General features: G+C 33.7%; 1 protein-coding gene across 2 annotated transcripts; it reads left to right on the forward strand.

The window, feature by feature from the left end:
- The first annotated feature begins 20 nt into the window (after positions 1 to 20).
- LOC106054209 (ankyrin repeat domain-containing protein 50-like) lies at positions 21 to 13,997 on the forward strand. Of its 2 annotated transcripts, none has more exons than XM_056021349.1 (15): positions 21 to 137; positions 1,557 to 1,666; positions 1,767 to 2,008; positions 2,140 to 2,322; positions 4,854 to 5,067; positions 6,367 to 6,513; positions 6,881 to 6,994; positions 7,472 to 7,612; positions 7,733 to 7,858; positions 8,107 to 8,183; positions 8,318 to 8,444; positions 8,964 to 9,178; positions 9,645 to 9,752; positions 9,873 to 10,000; positions 12,821 to 13,997. In XM_056021349.1, exons 2-15 carry the CDS (start codon positions 1,612 to 1,614, stop codon positions 13,158 to 13,160), a joined length of 2,217 nt encoding a protein of 738 aa, XP_055877324.1. In that variant the 5' UTR covers positions 21 to 137; positions 1,557 to 1,611; the 3' UTR covers positions 13,161 to 13,997. The 2 variants fall into 2 exon arrangements, with proteins under 2 accessions (XP_055877324.1, XP_055877323.1); XM_056021348.1 differs by having other exon boundaries at positions 29 to 112.
- Positions 13,998 to 14,638: the final 641 nt, after the last annotated feature.

The following is a 14,638-nucleotide window of genomic DNA, read 5'->3' on the forward strand; positions in this document are numbered from 1 at the left end:
AAAAAAAGTTTGTTTATGCTGCTGATCTCCCTTGAAATACTAGTCTAGTCTACTACTAGTCACTAGTGCAGCCAATGCAGCAAAGTGGAATAGTGCCATAGTCTTGAGCATAGTAATAAATAGTGTAGATCTATGTAGTATGTATATATCTAGAATATAGATTATGTCTAGATCTATATAAATAATATAATAATAAGGCTTGTATTCCAGTCCGAAGGATAAATCATATTATCATATAGGGCAATATAGGCTATAGCTTAGTATAGCAGAGCAGAGTATAGCACATGATACTGATAGTGACATAGATAGTGACATACTTATATTTATATTATACTACATTTACTACATAAAGTACATACTTACTATAGAATAGATCTAGTCTAGAGATCTAGAAAAACATCGCAATTTCTGCATATTGATAATAAATTTAATAATAATTAATAATAGGTATTATATAGACTAATATACTAAATTACTAATATAGTAAGTAATATAGTCACTGCCGGGGACTGAGTAATAATTATTATAGTGATAATAGTCGTTAATAGTGACATTATTATTCTAGTCTAGTTCTAGATCTAGATTCATTTCTACTTTAACTAGTCTAAGTCTAGAGTAGAAATTCTAAGAAATCTAGATTAGTTACTTTTACTAAACAACTAAGACTAAACTAAGACTAAATTAGTAGACTAGGTTACACTGTGACTGTACTGTAGTACAGGTAGGATAGATTAGATCTGGAGAAATAGATCAAGATCTACTAAGACTAAAAATACTAAAATAATAGTAGATCTAGATCTAGTATCATCTACTATCTAAGACAGCAAAGGCTTGAGCAGGAAAATGGTGACGTTAACGCACTGTGTGACACCGACCCTAGTGACGCCATTGAATCTATATATATACTATACTTCTATACATATATTATTAATTATAATATAGAATTTATAGATGAATATATATATATGGAGGTGCAGTGGCTGAGCGGTAAAGAGGTTCGAATTCTGGTGAAGACTGGGATTTTTAATTTCGGAATCTTCAGGCGCCTCTGAGTCCACCCAGCTCTAATGGGTACCTGACATTAGTTAGGGAAAAGTAAAGGCGGTTGGTCGTTGTGCTGGCCACATGACACCCTTGTTAACCATAGGCCACAGAAACAGATGACCTTTACATCATCTGCCCTATAGACCACAAGGTCTGAAAGGGGAACTTTACTTACTTTATATATATATATATATAGAGAGAGAGAGACAGAGAGAGAGTCTATATATATATAGCCTCTATATAATAATATTTATATATGCAATATGATTAGAGAATAGAATGGGTTACCTGATTTAGCCATAAAAACCAACGACTTAGCAGAGTTTAACTCACTGATTAACATCCATGACTAGATTGAGACATAATATGCGTAGGATGTAATTATCTTCTCTTTTGAAGTAACGTCTGATATAATATACATTAATTTTATTAATTTTTGTAGCTTTGGCATTGTTAGTAATTATATCCCTTTGACATTAAATTGAGGATTCATAAATTTCTTTATCCTGCAGATCCATAAATAAAACCATAATAGTTATACTCACCTCACTAAGTGAACTAAAGAGGATGAACCAAGATAACACTAGTAATTCTGACAACCTTAATCCACAACCTTCTCATGGTGAGTATTTACCAATGAAATTTTTCTAAATGCAAAAATGTAATAAGCTTAAAATTACTTTTTCTATTTAATATTTGTCTCTTTTTTTCTACTATTCAAGTCAGTACAGGTTCTTCTGTGAGAAGAAATGTTGATGCTTCTGGCAAAGCTGGATTTGAGAGACGTGAGAAAAGGAGAAACATTAGGCTACTGCAAAAAGCCATAATGGACAGGGACATTGAAATGATCAAAACTATTTTAAGTTCTGAATTTGAAATAGATTTCCAATATAGTAGCCAAACTTCCCTTCAGTTAGCTGTTTGTCAAGGATATGCAGATATTTGTTCTTTACTCATAGCTAAGGTAGGCCATGATCATGTTAATGTTATTGAGTTATTAACTACAAATCCTAGTATCACAGAAGACATAATTTACAAATTAGATTTATAATCTTATGTTTTTATAATTTAAAAAAATTGTTTTCTTGTGACTAGGGTGCTAATGTCAACCAGGCTGATGCAGGTGGGAACTCACTGCTCAACATGGCTTGTTGGAGAGGTTTCTCTGATGTTGTTCAATTATTAGTTGATCATGGTGCTGATTTGGATTTACAAAATGAATCGGGTAACTCAGCATTAAATGCTTGTGCAGTTAAAGGATTTAAAGAAATAGCTGAGGTTAGCAATTCTTACTTAGAGTGATTTTATAATGATTTTTTTAATGACTTAAACTGAGAACCTTAACATTGCTGTGACTACTGCAGTGCAGGCAAGGCTCATGACCAGTCATATGGCAGTTGGGACAAGGGCTAGCAACCCCTTACATTTTGCAAACTACATGAATTAAACTCAAATTGATGTTACGGTTCCCTGTTGGCCTATATATTTCCTCTTATAAATGTTTCCAGGAGACAGTGGTTTAAAAGTAGCACACATCACCATAGCTCCAATGTTACCATAAATGTCTCATCTCATCTGTATGTAGAAAATCTTGGCAATGTTCACAAGCAATGGGTTAGAACAGTGTTTCCCAAAGTGTGGTACGTGAATACAGGAAGAGTTTTTTGGAGGCAAAGAATACTCAGTTTTTGAAAATTATAGATGGTTTAGACATATATGTCAAAGGTTTGGAAAACCATGTGTTAGAGTAATCAATCATGCTTTAAATCAAGGGTCTCAAACACGTTGCCCGCGAAACTATTTTGTGCTATTTTGAAACTGCCACGTCCGCGAATTAAAAAAAAATAGATAAAATTTACAATGACCACATATAAGCCGTGAAATGATTTACAACTGCACAAATCAGTAAATGAGGTGTCACTGTCGACCACCGACTGCTTAGGCTTTCAGCAGAAGCTGGATTAACGGTGGCCTGATTGTAACTGCTGGCCGCTAGCGGCTAGAATCTGGCCACCATTATACCACTGCTCTGACCATTTGGCCGCGTGGCTAATAAGGCCACGCGGCCAGTGAAACAGGAGAAAGAGAGGTAGATGGGGAGGGATGGGGTACATGTTTCAAGATTCTGTGAAGGCAAGCTTTGTTGTTAGCAAGATGATAGCACAGGCATCACGACCATTCACTGAAGGCCAGTTTGTAAAAGAGTGTATGCTACAGGCGTGTGAAATTATCTGCCCCGAGAAAAAGAAGCTCTTCGAAGGCATAAGTTTGACTGCGAACACAGTTGCAAGCAGGATCACCGAGTAAGCGACAAATGTTCAACAGCAACTGATTGCCGCTGCAAAAGACTTTGTAGTATATTCCATTGCACTGGACGAGCCTACTGGTGTAACAGACACCGCATACTGTGCCGTATTCATTCGTGGGGTCGACGAAAACTTGAACATTGTTGAAGGGCTATTGGACTTACTACCCATGAAAGGACGACTGGCCGTGACGTGTTTCAAGAACTGGAAGCTTGTATTGACAGGTGTGGGCTACCTTGGGAAAAACGTGTTTCTGTGGCAACGGACGGTGCACCAGCAATGTGTTTAGAGAAGGTTGGTGTTGTCGGATTAATGGTAGAGAAACGGAATCTGCTCAGCTTGGCGGGACCTTTTGCAGCCATACACTGCATTCAGCACCAAGAAGCACTCTGTGGCAAAAGTCTGCAAATGAAGAATGTGATGGATGTTGTCGTGAAGACAGTGAACTTCATACGTGCACAGGGTCTCAACCACAGACAGTTTGTATCATTTCTAGCTGATTTAGAAACGGAATACGAAGAGTTGCTGTATCATACGGAAGTCAGATGGTTGAATCATGGAAAAGTGCTGCAGAGATTTTTTGAACTGCGACGGGAAATAGCATTGTTCATGGCAATGAAAGACAGAGACATACCACAGCTCAGTGACCCAATGTTTTTGTCGGATCTTGATTTTCTTACTGACATCACGCAACATCTCAATGCACTTAATTCACAACTATAGGGCACAAAGCAGCTGATTATCGTGATGTTTGACCACATCAAATCATTCAGATGCAAGCTGACTTTGTGGGCCACTCAGCTGGCAGATGGAAACCTGGCTCATTTCTCTTTTCTACAGAGCATAACGGTTGAACCACAGCGCCTGAAAGACTACGTAGACATCCTCTCCAGACTACTCGCAGTTGACATGAAAAACGTTCCAGAGCAAGTCCAGATGAAACTACTGGACCTGAAGTGTGACACTATTCTGAAGCAAAAATATGCTGATGTTGGCGTTGCAGATTTCTACCAGTTTCTTCCCAGAGCGATGTTTGGGAGTACATACGTTTGGCGAACAGTTTTCCAGAATGATCAACAAAACAGCATTATGGTCAAGACTGACTGATGAGCATTTGAGAGCAACCTTGCGGCTTGCCACTACATGCGACTCCAGGCCTAACGTCGATGGTCTGGTCTCTGCCAAGCGCTCTCAGCTGAGTGGACAGAAACATGAGTGACGAGCCATCTGCAGTAAGCCTAGTAATTACAGTTGTTTTTTTTGGGAAACTACAGTTTCTGCTTTTTTATTAGTGACAGAGACAACGTCAACTTTTTTAAGTAAACTAAACTGCCTGTGCATGTATAAACTACACTAAATGTAATTAATAATTATAATCTTTTATTATATTCTTTTTTTTTTTTTCAATTCTTCAATCAGCCTTATTACTTGCTGTTGCCCTTATAACTACTTAAACAATAATTTTAATTATTCATTAATGAATGTGTAATATGTTTTCTACAGATTCTAATATTAGCCAAATGCAGTTTGAACCTGGCTAACAATAAAGGATTCACACCTTTGTACAATGTTTCTCAATCTGGTAATATTAGCATGGTTCAACAATTACTAAAGGCAGGGGCAGATCCGGATTGGGGAGATTATACTTTTAAAACTCCTTTAATGGTGGCTGTAGAAGCAGGACATGTGGATGTTGTCAAGGCACTCTTACAAGCAGGTTAGTAGAGAAGTTAGATAGTGCAGCAGTGACTAGAACTGCAAGCTTGTATGTCTGAACAAACAAAATTTGATTATCAGTATAAAAAGATGCAATTAGATACCTTCTTAATGTAATAATTATCAGTACAAGACATTCATTGAGAGAGCTCTTAGGAGTATCTTTGTATCAGTTGGGTTGACCACCCTTGAGAATGCTTCCAAATGCACAGCTCCCCATAGAAAAACTGTTTAGGGATTCAATTATCACTGATGCAGACAAGTCAAGCTTATAATAGTTGAAACCTTTTTGTTATGGCATGGATACTGTTCAGTTATGTGATCAAACCATTTCAGCGGATGTATTTATTTTCTTAGCAAAGGAGGAAAGAAACTTGTTTCATGTAGCAGGAGTACAAGGTCCAGTATATAAAAGTGTAGTGTGTCTCAGTGTTTCAGGCTAAGAGGAAAGTTAAGAAAAAAAGATCAGCTAAAAAAAGCAGGCTGTACTTCAATAGACCCAACTTACCTGTGCCTTAAATATAATTGGCTTGTGAAAGCTAGAATCAGACTTCTCAGTCATCTTCAAGTTCATAGGTAACAAGATTTGATAACGAAGGAGAAGATTATTATTATTATTGTTATAATTATTTACTTAGTAAGATTATATACATCTCACACCCTGATCTTTTTGACTGAACAAATAAGCTAATCAACTAAACATAGAAGCTTGTAATCCTGCTGGAATGGAGCATACATCTTACAATTGTTACACTGACACCTTGATATTTGCTAGACTAAGCCATTACTTTACCATCTACACACACTGGCTGGACTGGATCATGAAATTTTCAACTTTACACTTAGTCCATTGCAATTTGTAATTTATTGGAATATGTTGGTATGCTATAGGTGCTAAAACTCACTTGAGGTTGAAATGAAAGGATCTTTCAAAAATGTTAAATAATATTCAATATTACAGTGCAACAAGTGCTACAGCAAAGGTGTTTAGTTTTGTTTTGCACTGACTCAAAGTGTCTTTAGTTCAGTATTGTACCATTATATACTGCAAACATTGGTAAAATTAAATTTAATACATTGTTTATTTTGTTAATGTTTAATTTTATACTTTTATTTATTTTTTTTAAGCTAACTGTGGATTTGTTTAAGAAAATTAATATTAAATTTTTTATTAAATCTTTGGTTTTAGACTCATTGTTGAAATGATGTTTTGACATTTTAATTTAAAAATAAAATTATTCATCAATTTTACTTTCATTCTGGACTAAATAGATATGAGGTTTTAACACATTTTTTACAGGAGCTGATGTCAACAAAAAGAGCAGATCTGGGCGTACAGCTGCTTATGAAGCTGCTAGTGTGGGACATGAGGAAATTATGAAAGTTCTAATTGAATACCATGCTGATTTGAATAACTCCACTGTAAAAGGCTTCACCCCATTGCTAGGTTAGTCATGTTGCTTATGGACCATCAAATATTTTAGTGATAACTTACAAGTTATACAAATTATTTCATTCCATCATCATCATTTATAGAAGCCTAGATTTGCAATGTGGGAGAGTTGAGACAGTGTGCATAACTTAAGCTCTTCACACCTCCTGTTCAGAAGTCATTCACAATAGAAAAATGAATTTCTGAAGCTCAGAATGCATGAAAATGGGTGGGGGTCACTCGTAAAAGTTTGAGAAACACTGCACTGAGATGTACTAAAGACTATGAGAGTGCAACTTTCTAAAGATACTCTAAGTTTAAAAAAAAATCTGTGACATCCCCTTTTGAATAATGATTTTAAAAAATTATTACTATTCTACAGAAGCCATATCTAGCAATCATACAAAAGTGGCAAAAAGTTTGATATCGTCTGGCTGTGAAGTGAACCTGGCAGACAGAAAACAGTGGGCACCACTACATGCTGTCATTAGACAAGGTAAGTACAAACTGGAACATTTGATGACAGTGAAATGGTTTTCTTTTCTCTTATCTTATAAATAACAAATGCCATTTGTGTTAAGTGAATTCTGTTTAAGTCATTGGCTTTCTTCGCTTTTTTTATTCAGACTATTTGTTTATGCTCAGATAAAATTTAAAAAAAAAAAAAAATGCTTTTACTAATAAGTACATTCTCTACTGTGGGAAAGTTGTTTTGAAATGGTTCATTGAACTTTATTATTTCATTAGATTTTTTAATTCTTCAACTCTTCTGTTTGTATTTTGTTTATATCTACATTACATTGACTACCAAGAAGGAAGGAGACATTAATAACTGATATTAACAAATTTTATCATACTTTTTCCATTTAATTATTTTTTTGTTTCTTTTATATGCTTTAAATTGCGGAAATAAATATTAATCTTTTGAATCTAATAATTAAAAGCAAAATCTCAATGATATCTGCCTACATAGTTTCCATGATGTTTGACCCTGAAGAGAATAGTGAAATGCGAAGTTTGGTTGAAGAAATGGTGAAGGCTGGAGCAGATGTCAATAAAATGGATGGAGAAAACTGGACACCCTTGTATCAAGCTGCTTCTGCAGGTGACTTTGGTAAGTCTGAAAAAAAGGTTTTTCAGCCTTGATTTTTAGCAGTAATTCTATTTATGATATAGCTAGTATTTCAAATGGAATTGGTTAATTAAATATATTTTGGTGTTAATGATGTTACAGAAATGTGTAAGTTTTTACTGGCTAATGGGGCTTCTGTTAACCTGGTGACCAAAAAGGGGAGTTCAGTCTTGCATGCAGCTGTTTATGGTGGCAATAAGGACATTGTCAAGCTGTGTCTGGATGCAGGTAAGATGTAGAGCAAGGGTAAGAAATAGTTCCCTGTACTCACTGCATCAATGTACATGCCATGAAATGTTTGTTTTTCTATTGACTTGAATATAAACACTTTTGTTGTATAATGAAATAGGTGACTAGGAGAGTTTGTTATTTGACTATAAGAACCATGTTTCTTATTTTAAAATGACATCAGTATTCATTTTTAGAATGTTTTTGTTTTGTATAACAAAAGTTGTCTTTTTTTTGTTATTTTTTAGGCTGCTCTGTGAATGCAGTGGACATCAATGGTCAGCATGCACTTTTAGCATCTGTAGCATCACGCTGTAATTTAGAGGTATGGAACAATCATTTGACTTTTGAAAACAGTAATTCAGTTTTGATGAGCTTAACAACTAAGAGCCTTTTGTTATATTTTTAAAATGGTGTTAACATCTTTTTTTTGTATTACTTTGCCTCAACTATGATTAGATTATAGAGCTTCTACTTGAGGCTGGAAGTGATGTGAATATTAGGAATACAATAACCAAGCAGACAGCCCTCCATGAAGCTATCTGCCAACATTACTCCCTAGCGGCTCATCTCCTTATAGATAAAGGTAAACAGAGCTGTGTTTCAAAACAAACTATAGAGGGTGTTTTATTTTTAGGAGCGGTATTTGTCTTTATTTTAATTTACCCTTAGTAGAATTAATTAAGCATTGATTACCATATCCAGGATACGTGTCCGCCTAAGATTAATTAATAGACCTCAAATATAGCATTATGTTTTATTTACTGAAATTATGGTAAATATGGTGAGCTTTTGACTGAAGACTATGTTTCAGTACAAACTAAATTCTGTATCTGGAAACCCGGGTGCTAGAAAATATAGCTACTTAAATGATTCTACCAAAGGCTGATCTTCATTATTGGTAACGATGATGTTGTATTACATTTAATGTCAATGAAGATTACAGTCAATATAGGTAATTTAATGTATTTTATTGTGAAATACAAACCTTGAAACTTTTTTTTTTAAATTGTCCTAAATGTTATAATGAGACCAGTATTTTTTTTAAACTCAAATCTTTCTAGATCTTTCTAGAAATCTGTTTAATTTCTCTGTAAACTTGCAGGCAGCAACTTGGATGCCTTAAACTCTGAACATAAATCTCCTTTATATTTGGCCTGTTGGCGAGGCCTGACTGAGATTGTTTCCTACATGCTAAGCAAGAGTGGTTGTTCTACTTCCTGCATCTACCCCAATGCATTACCCATTCATGCTGCAGCAACACAAGGCAGGGCTGGCATCATTCAACTCTTAGCTGAGCATGGTTGTGACATCAACCAGGTAATATCAATAGTTTAAACATAAGATCATCATGGCATGAAATAGACTGAACTGAATAGAATAATTTTATGAAATAGAAATAGACTGAACTCATTATAGAAGATTAAAAATTTTAATTTATTAGAAACAACAAAATTGAAAAGTTTATAACATTACAAAAAAAAATTTTAGTAGCTCTTTTATTGATCAAACTTTCAGTGTTATAGCATTCATACATTTTTTCTCATTGTATTCAAGATTATTGCTTAGAAATTCAAATAGGCTAGAATGATGCTCCTATCTGTTGAATTTTGTGGTCATTTAGTAGGCATGGCAGTCTGGGTTTTTAAAATTCATCTAAAAAGCTTGGATCAAAAGGCATACCAATGTACTTAACCCACCTTAATATATTGTTATTGTGTAATAATTGTATTTGATTATATTGTCTTGGATGTGGACTTAATTTTTTCTTTGTTTGTAAGTACAGATGAATGAGAAAGGGGAAACTCCAATTATGGCAGCTTTAGGAGAAGATAGTCAGACTGCAGTAAGGGCTCTATTGCAGTGTGGATGTGATCTTGAATTACAATATAAGGTTTATTTTCTTTATATAACTACCGGTTATTATCATTGAGCCTTTACATTTTGAGCTTCAAATTTTTTTTTTTACAAGAATAGAATGTAGGCTAAAATATTAATGTACTTTGTGTAACAGCTGAAGTGTCCACAAATTTGCTGCATTCTTCATGAAGATCCTCACCCACATTTAGGAATAGAACCTTTGTTTTTGGCCATGACTCACAAAAATTTGGATACAATGAAAATGTTGCTACAAAATTACAGGTAAACATTTCAATTTAAAAGTATTGTTTAAAACATTCAGTCAGATCTTTTTAATAGAGCATGTCTGCTATAGGAAACAAATCTTAATACTTATTCTGATCAATCTGTATTATGATTGGATTAAAGAATGCAAGCATTAATAAGAACTAAAAACACTTCTCTCTTCTTTCTGATGGTAGAGAATTATGAAGAATTAAGTCTCCTTAGACAAATGAGCTTCTGTGCTATGATATATGGCTCTTCATGTCTCAGAAGACAATGGATGCACCCTGGTGAGTCACTGGGTTTGGATTCATCTTGAGACGGGGCAGAATCTGGTGTGACTGATCAAACCAATTCTGGAGAAGCAGAGTTTGCAACAGTTGGTGCATATATATGCATATGTCCTAGGGCTAGCTGACAGGGCAGCTTTCTTTTTCTTTCTCTTGACTGATGCTGCTTCGTTTCTTTTGCACTCAGTGAAGTTCGTACCAGCACAAACAGTCTGTGCTACGATTAAAAAACAAGTTAAATATATAAAATACTTTTTTAAAAGAGACCATTCGTCCTTTATACAGCTGACCAACCTTTGTAAGAGAAATTATTTTGCTCTTACTAGCTAATAAATGAAAGAGTTAAACAATGAAAAAAAAATTACCCTGCCACTATCCCCCCCCCCCCCCCCCCTTCCCTGAAAAAAAAATCCTGATTATGCAAATGTATAAATCTACTCTATAAAATGATAGACCTATAGATCCAGACTTAGAAGATAGTGTACAAAATATTATTGAAAGTCTATTTATTTATTTTACTCTTTAATGAATAGGGCCTGCAAAAAAACTACATGCCTGTTTAAGGTAAAGATTTTCAAGACCAAATTTAATTTTAGAAGTTAATATTTCAAAATTGTTTTCGCGAACCGTGTCCAGGTTTTTCCATCCATGAAGAAGTTGCAAGCTCAAAAAAAGAATTGTAATAAAAATTGCAAGACCTGGAAAGTGATTATGATGCTCTTATTAAGCGATGAGAAGACAACATCAAAGAATTATTTGTCACAAGCTCAGTATCATGTAGTTGTTTTTCAAAGAATTAGCAAGCTAAAGTAATTCTTGTTAATATATTGATATAAGTGTATGCTACAATAGAAAAGTTATAATTATATCACCACGTGTTATATATAGATCATCATTTAACATAAGACTTCTACCTGTAATTGACAAGCCAGTTATTTTAACGTAAATAATTGTCTTACAATGTGGTCATTATCATTGTCATTTAACTCCACTTGCTCAGATCCTCCTGTATAAAAGTTCAGGATAAAAATCTTACAAATGTACATAATGCATGTATGTTTCAACACAGGTTATAAGCAGGTCTTATCTGTCTAATTAGATGCTATCTTACTAGATTTTTCTAAGGCTTTTGACAAAGTTCACCACCATAGTTTGCTTAAAAAATTAAAATATTTCGGCATTAATGGTCCACTGCATCAGTGGATTAAAGACTTTCTGATAGGGAGAGAACAAACTGTAATAATAAATGGTTCTAAATCAACACCGATAACAGTAAACTCAGGTGTACCTCAAGGAACAGTCTTGGGTCCACTACTATTTTTAATTTACATAAATGATTTACCAAATTGCATTACTTCAGGAACAAAAGTCAGATTATTTGCAGACGATTGCATAATATATAGAACAATAAAAACAACACAAGACACAGATATTTTACAAAGAGAATTAGATGAATTACAGAAATGGGAATCAAATTGGAGCATGTCTTTCCACCCAGAAAAATGTCAGTTGTTAAGAGTAACAAAAAAACTAAAACAAATTAATTCCACTTATCTTATTCATGGCAAACCAGTAACACAGACTAAAAACGCAAAATACCTAGGTGTTATAATAAATGAAAAACTGTCATGGAATCCTCATATTGATGAAACTACAAAAAAATCAAACAAAGCATTAGGATTTATTAAAAGAAATTTCTATAAATCAAATAAGAACATAAAACTAAAATGTTATTTAACCTTGGTTAGGCCAATAATAGAATATGCATCCTCTGTTTGGGACCCCTCAACTCAAGAAAACATTAAGAAACTAGAACAGACACAAAATAGAGCAGTGCGATTCATAACAAACGAATATTCACATTTGACTAGAGTAACACCTTTAGTAAAATCACTAAATTTAGAAAGCCTTCAGGACAGAAGGCTCAAAAGTAAAGTAGCAATAATACATAAAACACTGAACCATAATCTTCAAATACAAAAACAGAATTTAATAAAATACTCTGAAAGACACAAAGATAAAGGCACATTCCTCATCCCATATGCTAGGACAAATTTGTACAAATACTCCTTCTTCCCTAGTGCTATTAGAGCATGGAATGGGTTGCCTGAGCTAGCCAGGAAAACCAGTGACTTGGCAGAATTTAAGTCATTGGTTAATATGCATGACTAAATGCATGACGCGTAGGACGTAATCATCTTCTTTTTTGAAGTAACATCTGTATTATATAAGATAAGATAAGATAATTAGAATTTGCTGCTTTGAAGACAGGCATAATGAACAAGATTTTGGCTTGAACCAAAATGTAGTCAGATTAACTGGAATCAACTAAGTTAGGAATGAGAAATTTAACTTTTTATATTTTAAAGCTTTTTTTTCTGCTGTGAGTTGGCTTCAATCAATTTAATATTGTCTTGTTTGCATGCATTTTTTTTTTACTAAATGAAATGAAGTCTTTCAATGTGATGGCTGTTTCTAAATGAGGATACAGTCTTTCTTGTTTTATTTCGCCATTTTGATCTGTGAAACCTTTTCTTTTATGTTTCAGGGTGGTTCCTTACAAAACTATTCGTATTTTAGAATTATTGCTCAAGAGAACTCAAGGAATAAATACACATTACACACAAAAGCAAAAACAAGACATAATGGACTTGTTTCATTTCTATACTCATAACCCATTCACTCTGACTGATGCATGTAGAAGATGTATCAGGTCTAGTCTTTGTTCACCAATACATCAGAAGGTAGTGGTCCTTCCTGTAGCAGAGAAGGTGAAGGAATATATTCTTATGAGAACTGAGTTTGATGGCTGGATTGAACTTGAACAAGATCTACCAGGTGGCAGTTCCGGATTTTCAGATATTTTTAGAAGCAAGAGTCCAGTGTAAATTTGCTAAAAATTGAAACTGTTAGTTATGATTTTGTGCTTTGATGGTTGAGCATGAGAGTAGAGGAACTTTATCAGAAATACATTTTATAAATTTATTGCGAAATTGTACATTTAAAAGTGATTCAACTGTTATGTTTATGTTCATTTCTATATCAAGGCATAAAAATGTAGGTATGTTTAAATAAGTAAAATGAAAATATAAAGGAATAAAAATATTTAGCATTTCAATTCTTAGTTAAAGTTTTACATAAATCATTTTTTTCATTTAGCTGTTTCTTCATATCAGTATTATAGTTTTTATGAAACTATTTGACTTAATCTTGTTTTCTTTCTTATATTGAATTGAATATAAAATGAAAATGTCATTGTTACAATTTTCAATAGTTGCAAGACTAAAACCTACATAATTATTAGTAAACTATAGATCTAAAACCATAAAATTATATCATGTTTCTGGATCAGTGGATCTGCTTTTACAATTAATGAAAACATCTCAGAGGATGCTTGTGTTTAATCACTTAACTTGAACATTTCATATTGTTAACTTTGTAATGGATTAGAGATGCCATTGCTAATAATTCCATGATTGTCTTCTGAATGAAAGTTTATAAACCAGGCTTGTTGCACTCTGTGTGTGCTTGAACTAATTCAAATATTATGCTATTAGATGTGTGCAATATTATTTATTACAGATTATTTTCAGTGCCTTAGATTGGACTTTTGGCTCTTTAAGCACAATCAGTCTATTCAATATATTATGTATACATTCAAGATTTATGTCTAGAGCGTTACAGTACTGTTATCTTTTGTTTTAATAAATCAATTTGAATATTTATTTCATGTCTTTTGTGTTAATTTATTATGATGTGAAGTTCTAATAATAAACATTCTGACAGTCATTATCTTCTTCAAAGTATAACCTCTTGGAAGGTTGATGATCTTTGAATTTACCATCCTTTTGAACCTATTAGAGGTAATCATCTTAAAGTCAACTTTCAGACCTTTTCATTATCACATTCTGTGTTTGAAATGTTGTGTCCAGCCTTCACATTCACTCTACAGACATTGTGAATAGAAAAACTTCAAATAAGAAGAAACTCAACAAGCCAATGTATTCCTGGTTTGCCTTTGGCTCTCCTGCCTTTTTTGTTTTTTGCGGGTATACTATTTTTGCTCCTCCATGCTCTGACATTCTTTTTTCACCTGCCCAATGTAATCTGGTTTTATTTCAGTCACTATAGAGGTGTCTTCATATAATTGGTATATCTCCTGGTTAGTGGTTGTCCACCATCCAGAATTTTTTTCTTTTAGCACAATAAATTTTTTTCTAATGATTTTCCATTCTCAAGTATTTAGCGATTGCCTACTGGTCTTATGTTTTGTATATTAGTTTTCCTTGATATACTTTTTCTTTTATAAACTATGTGCTGACTGATATAAAATGCTCTGTTACCTGCTGCTAGACATGCCTATATT

This window comes from Biomphalaria glabrata, chromosome 2, assembly GCF_947242115.1.
Source record: "Biomphalaria glabrata chromosome 2, xgBioGlab47.1, whole genome shotgun sequence".
Taxonomy (NCBI): domain Eukaryota; kingdom Metazoa; phylum Mollusca; class Gastropoda; family Planorbidae; genus Biomphalaria; species Biomphalaria glabrata.

Coding starts and splice junctions, on each gene's coding strand:
- LOC106054209 (XM_056021349.1), top strand. CDS start 1,612: ATGAACCAAGATAACACTAGTAATTCTGACAACCTTAATCCACAACCT. Junction 5,068..6,366: donor CAAGGCACTCTTACAAGCAG/GTTAGTAGAGAA, acceptor CATTTTTTACAG/GAGCTGATGTCAACAAAAAG. Junction 7,859..8,106: donor CAAGCTGTGTCTGGATGCAG/GTAAGATGTAGA, acceptor GTTATTTTTTAG/GCTGCTCTGTGAATGCAGTG.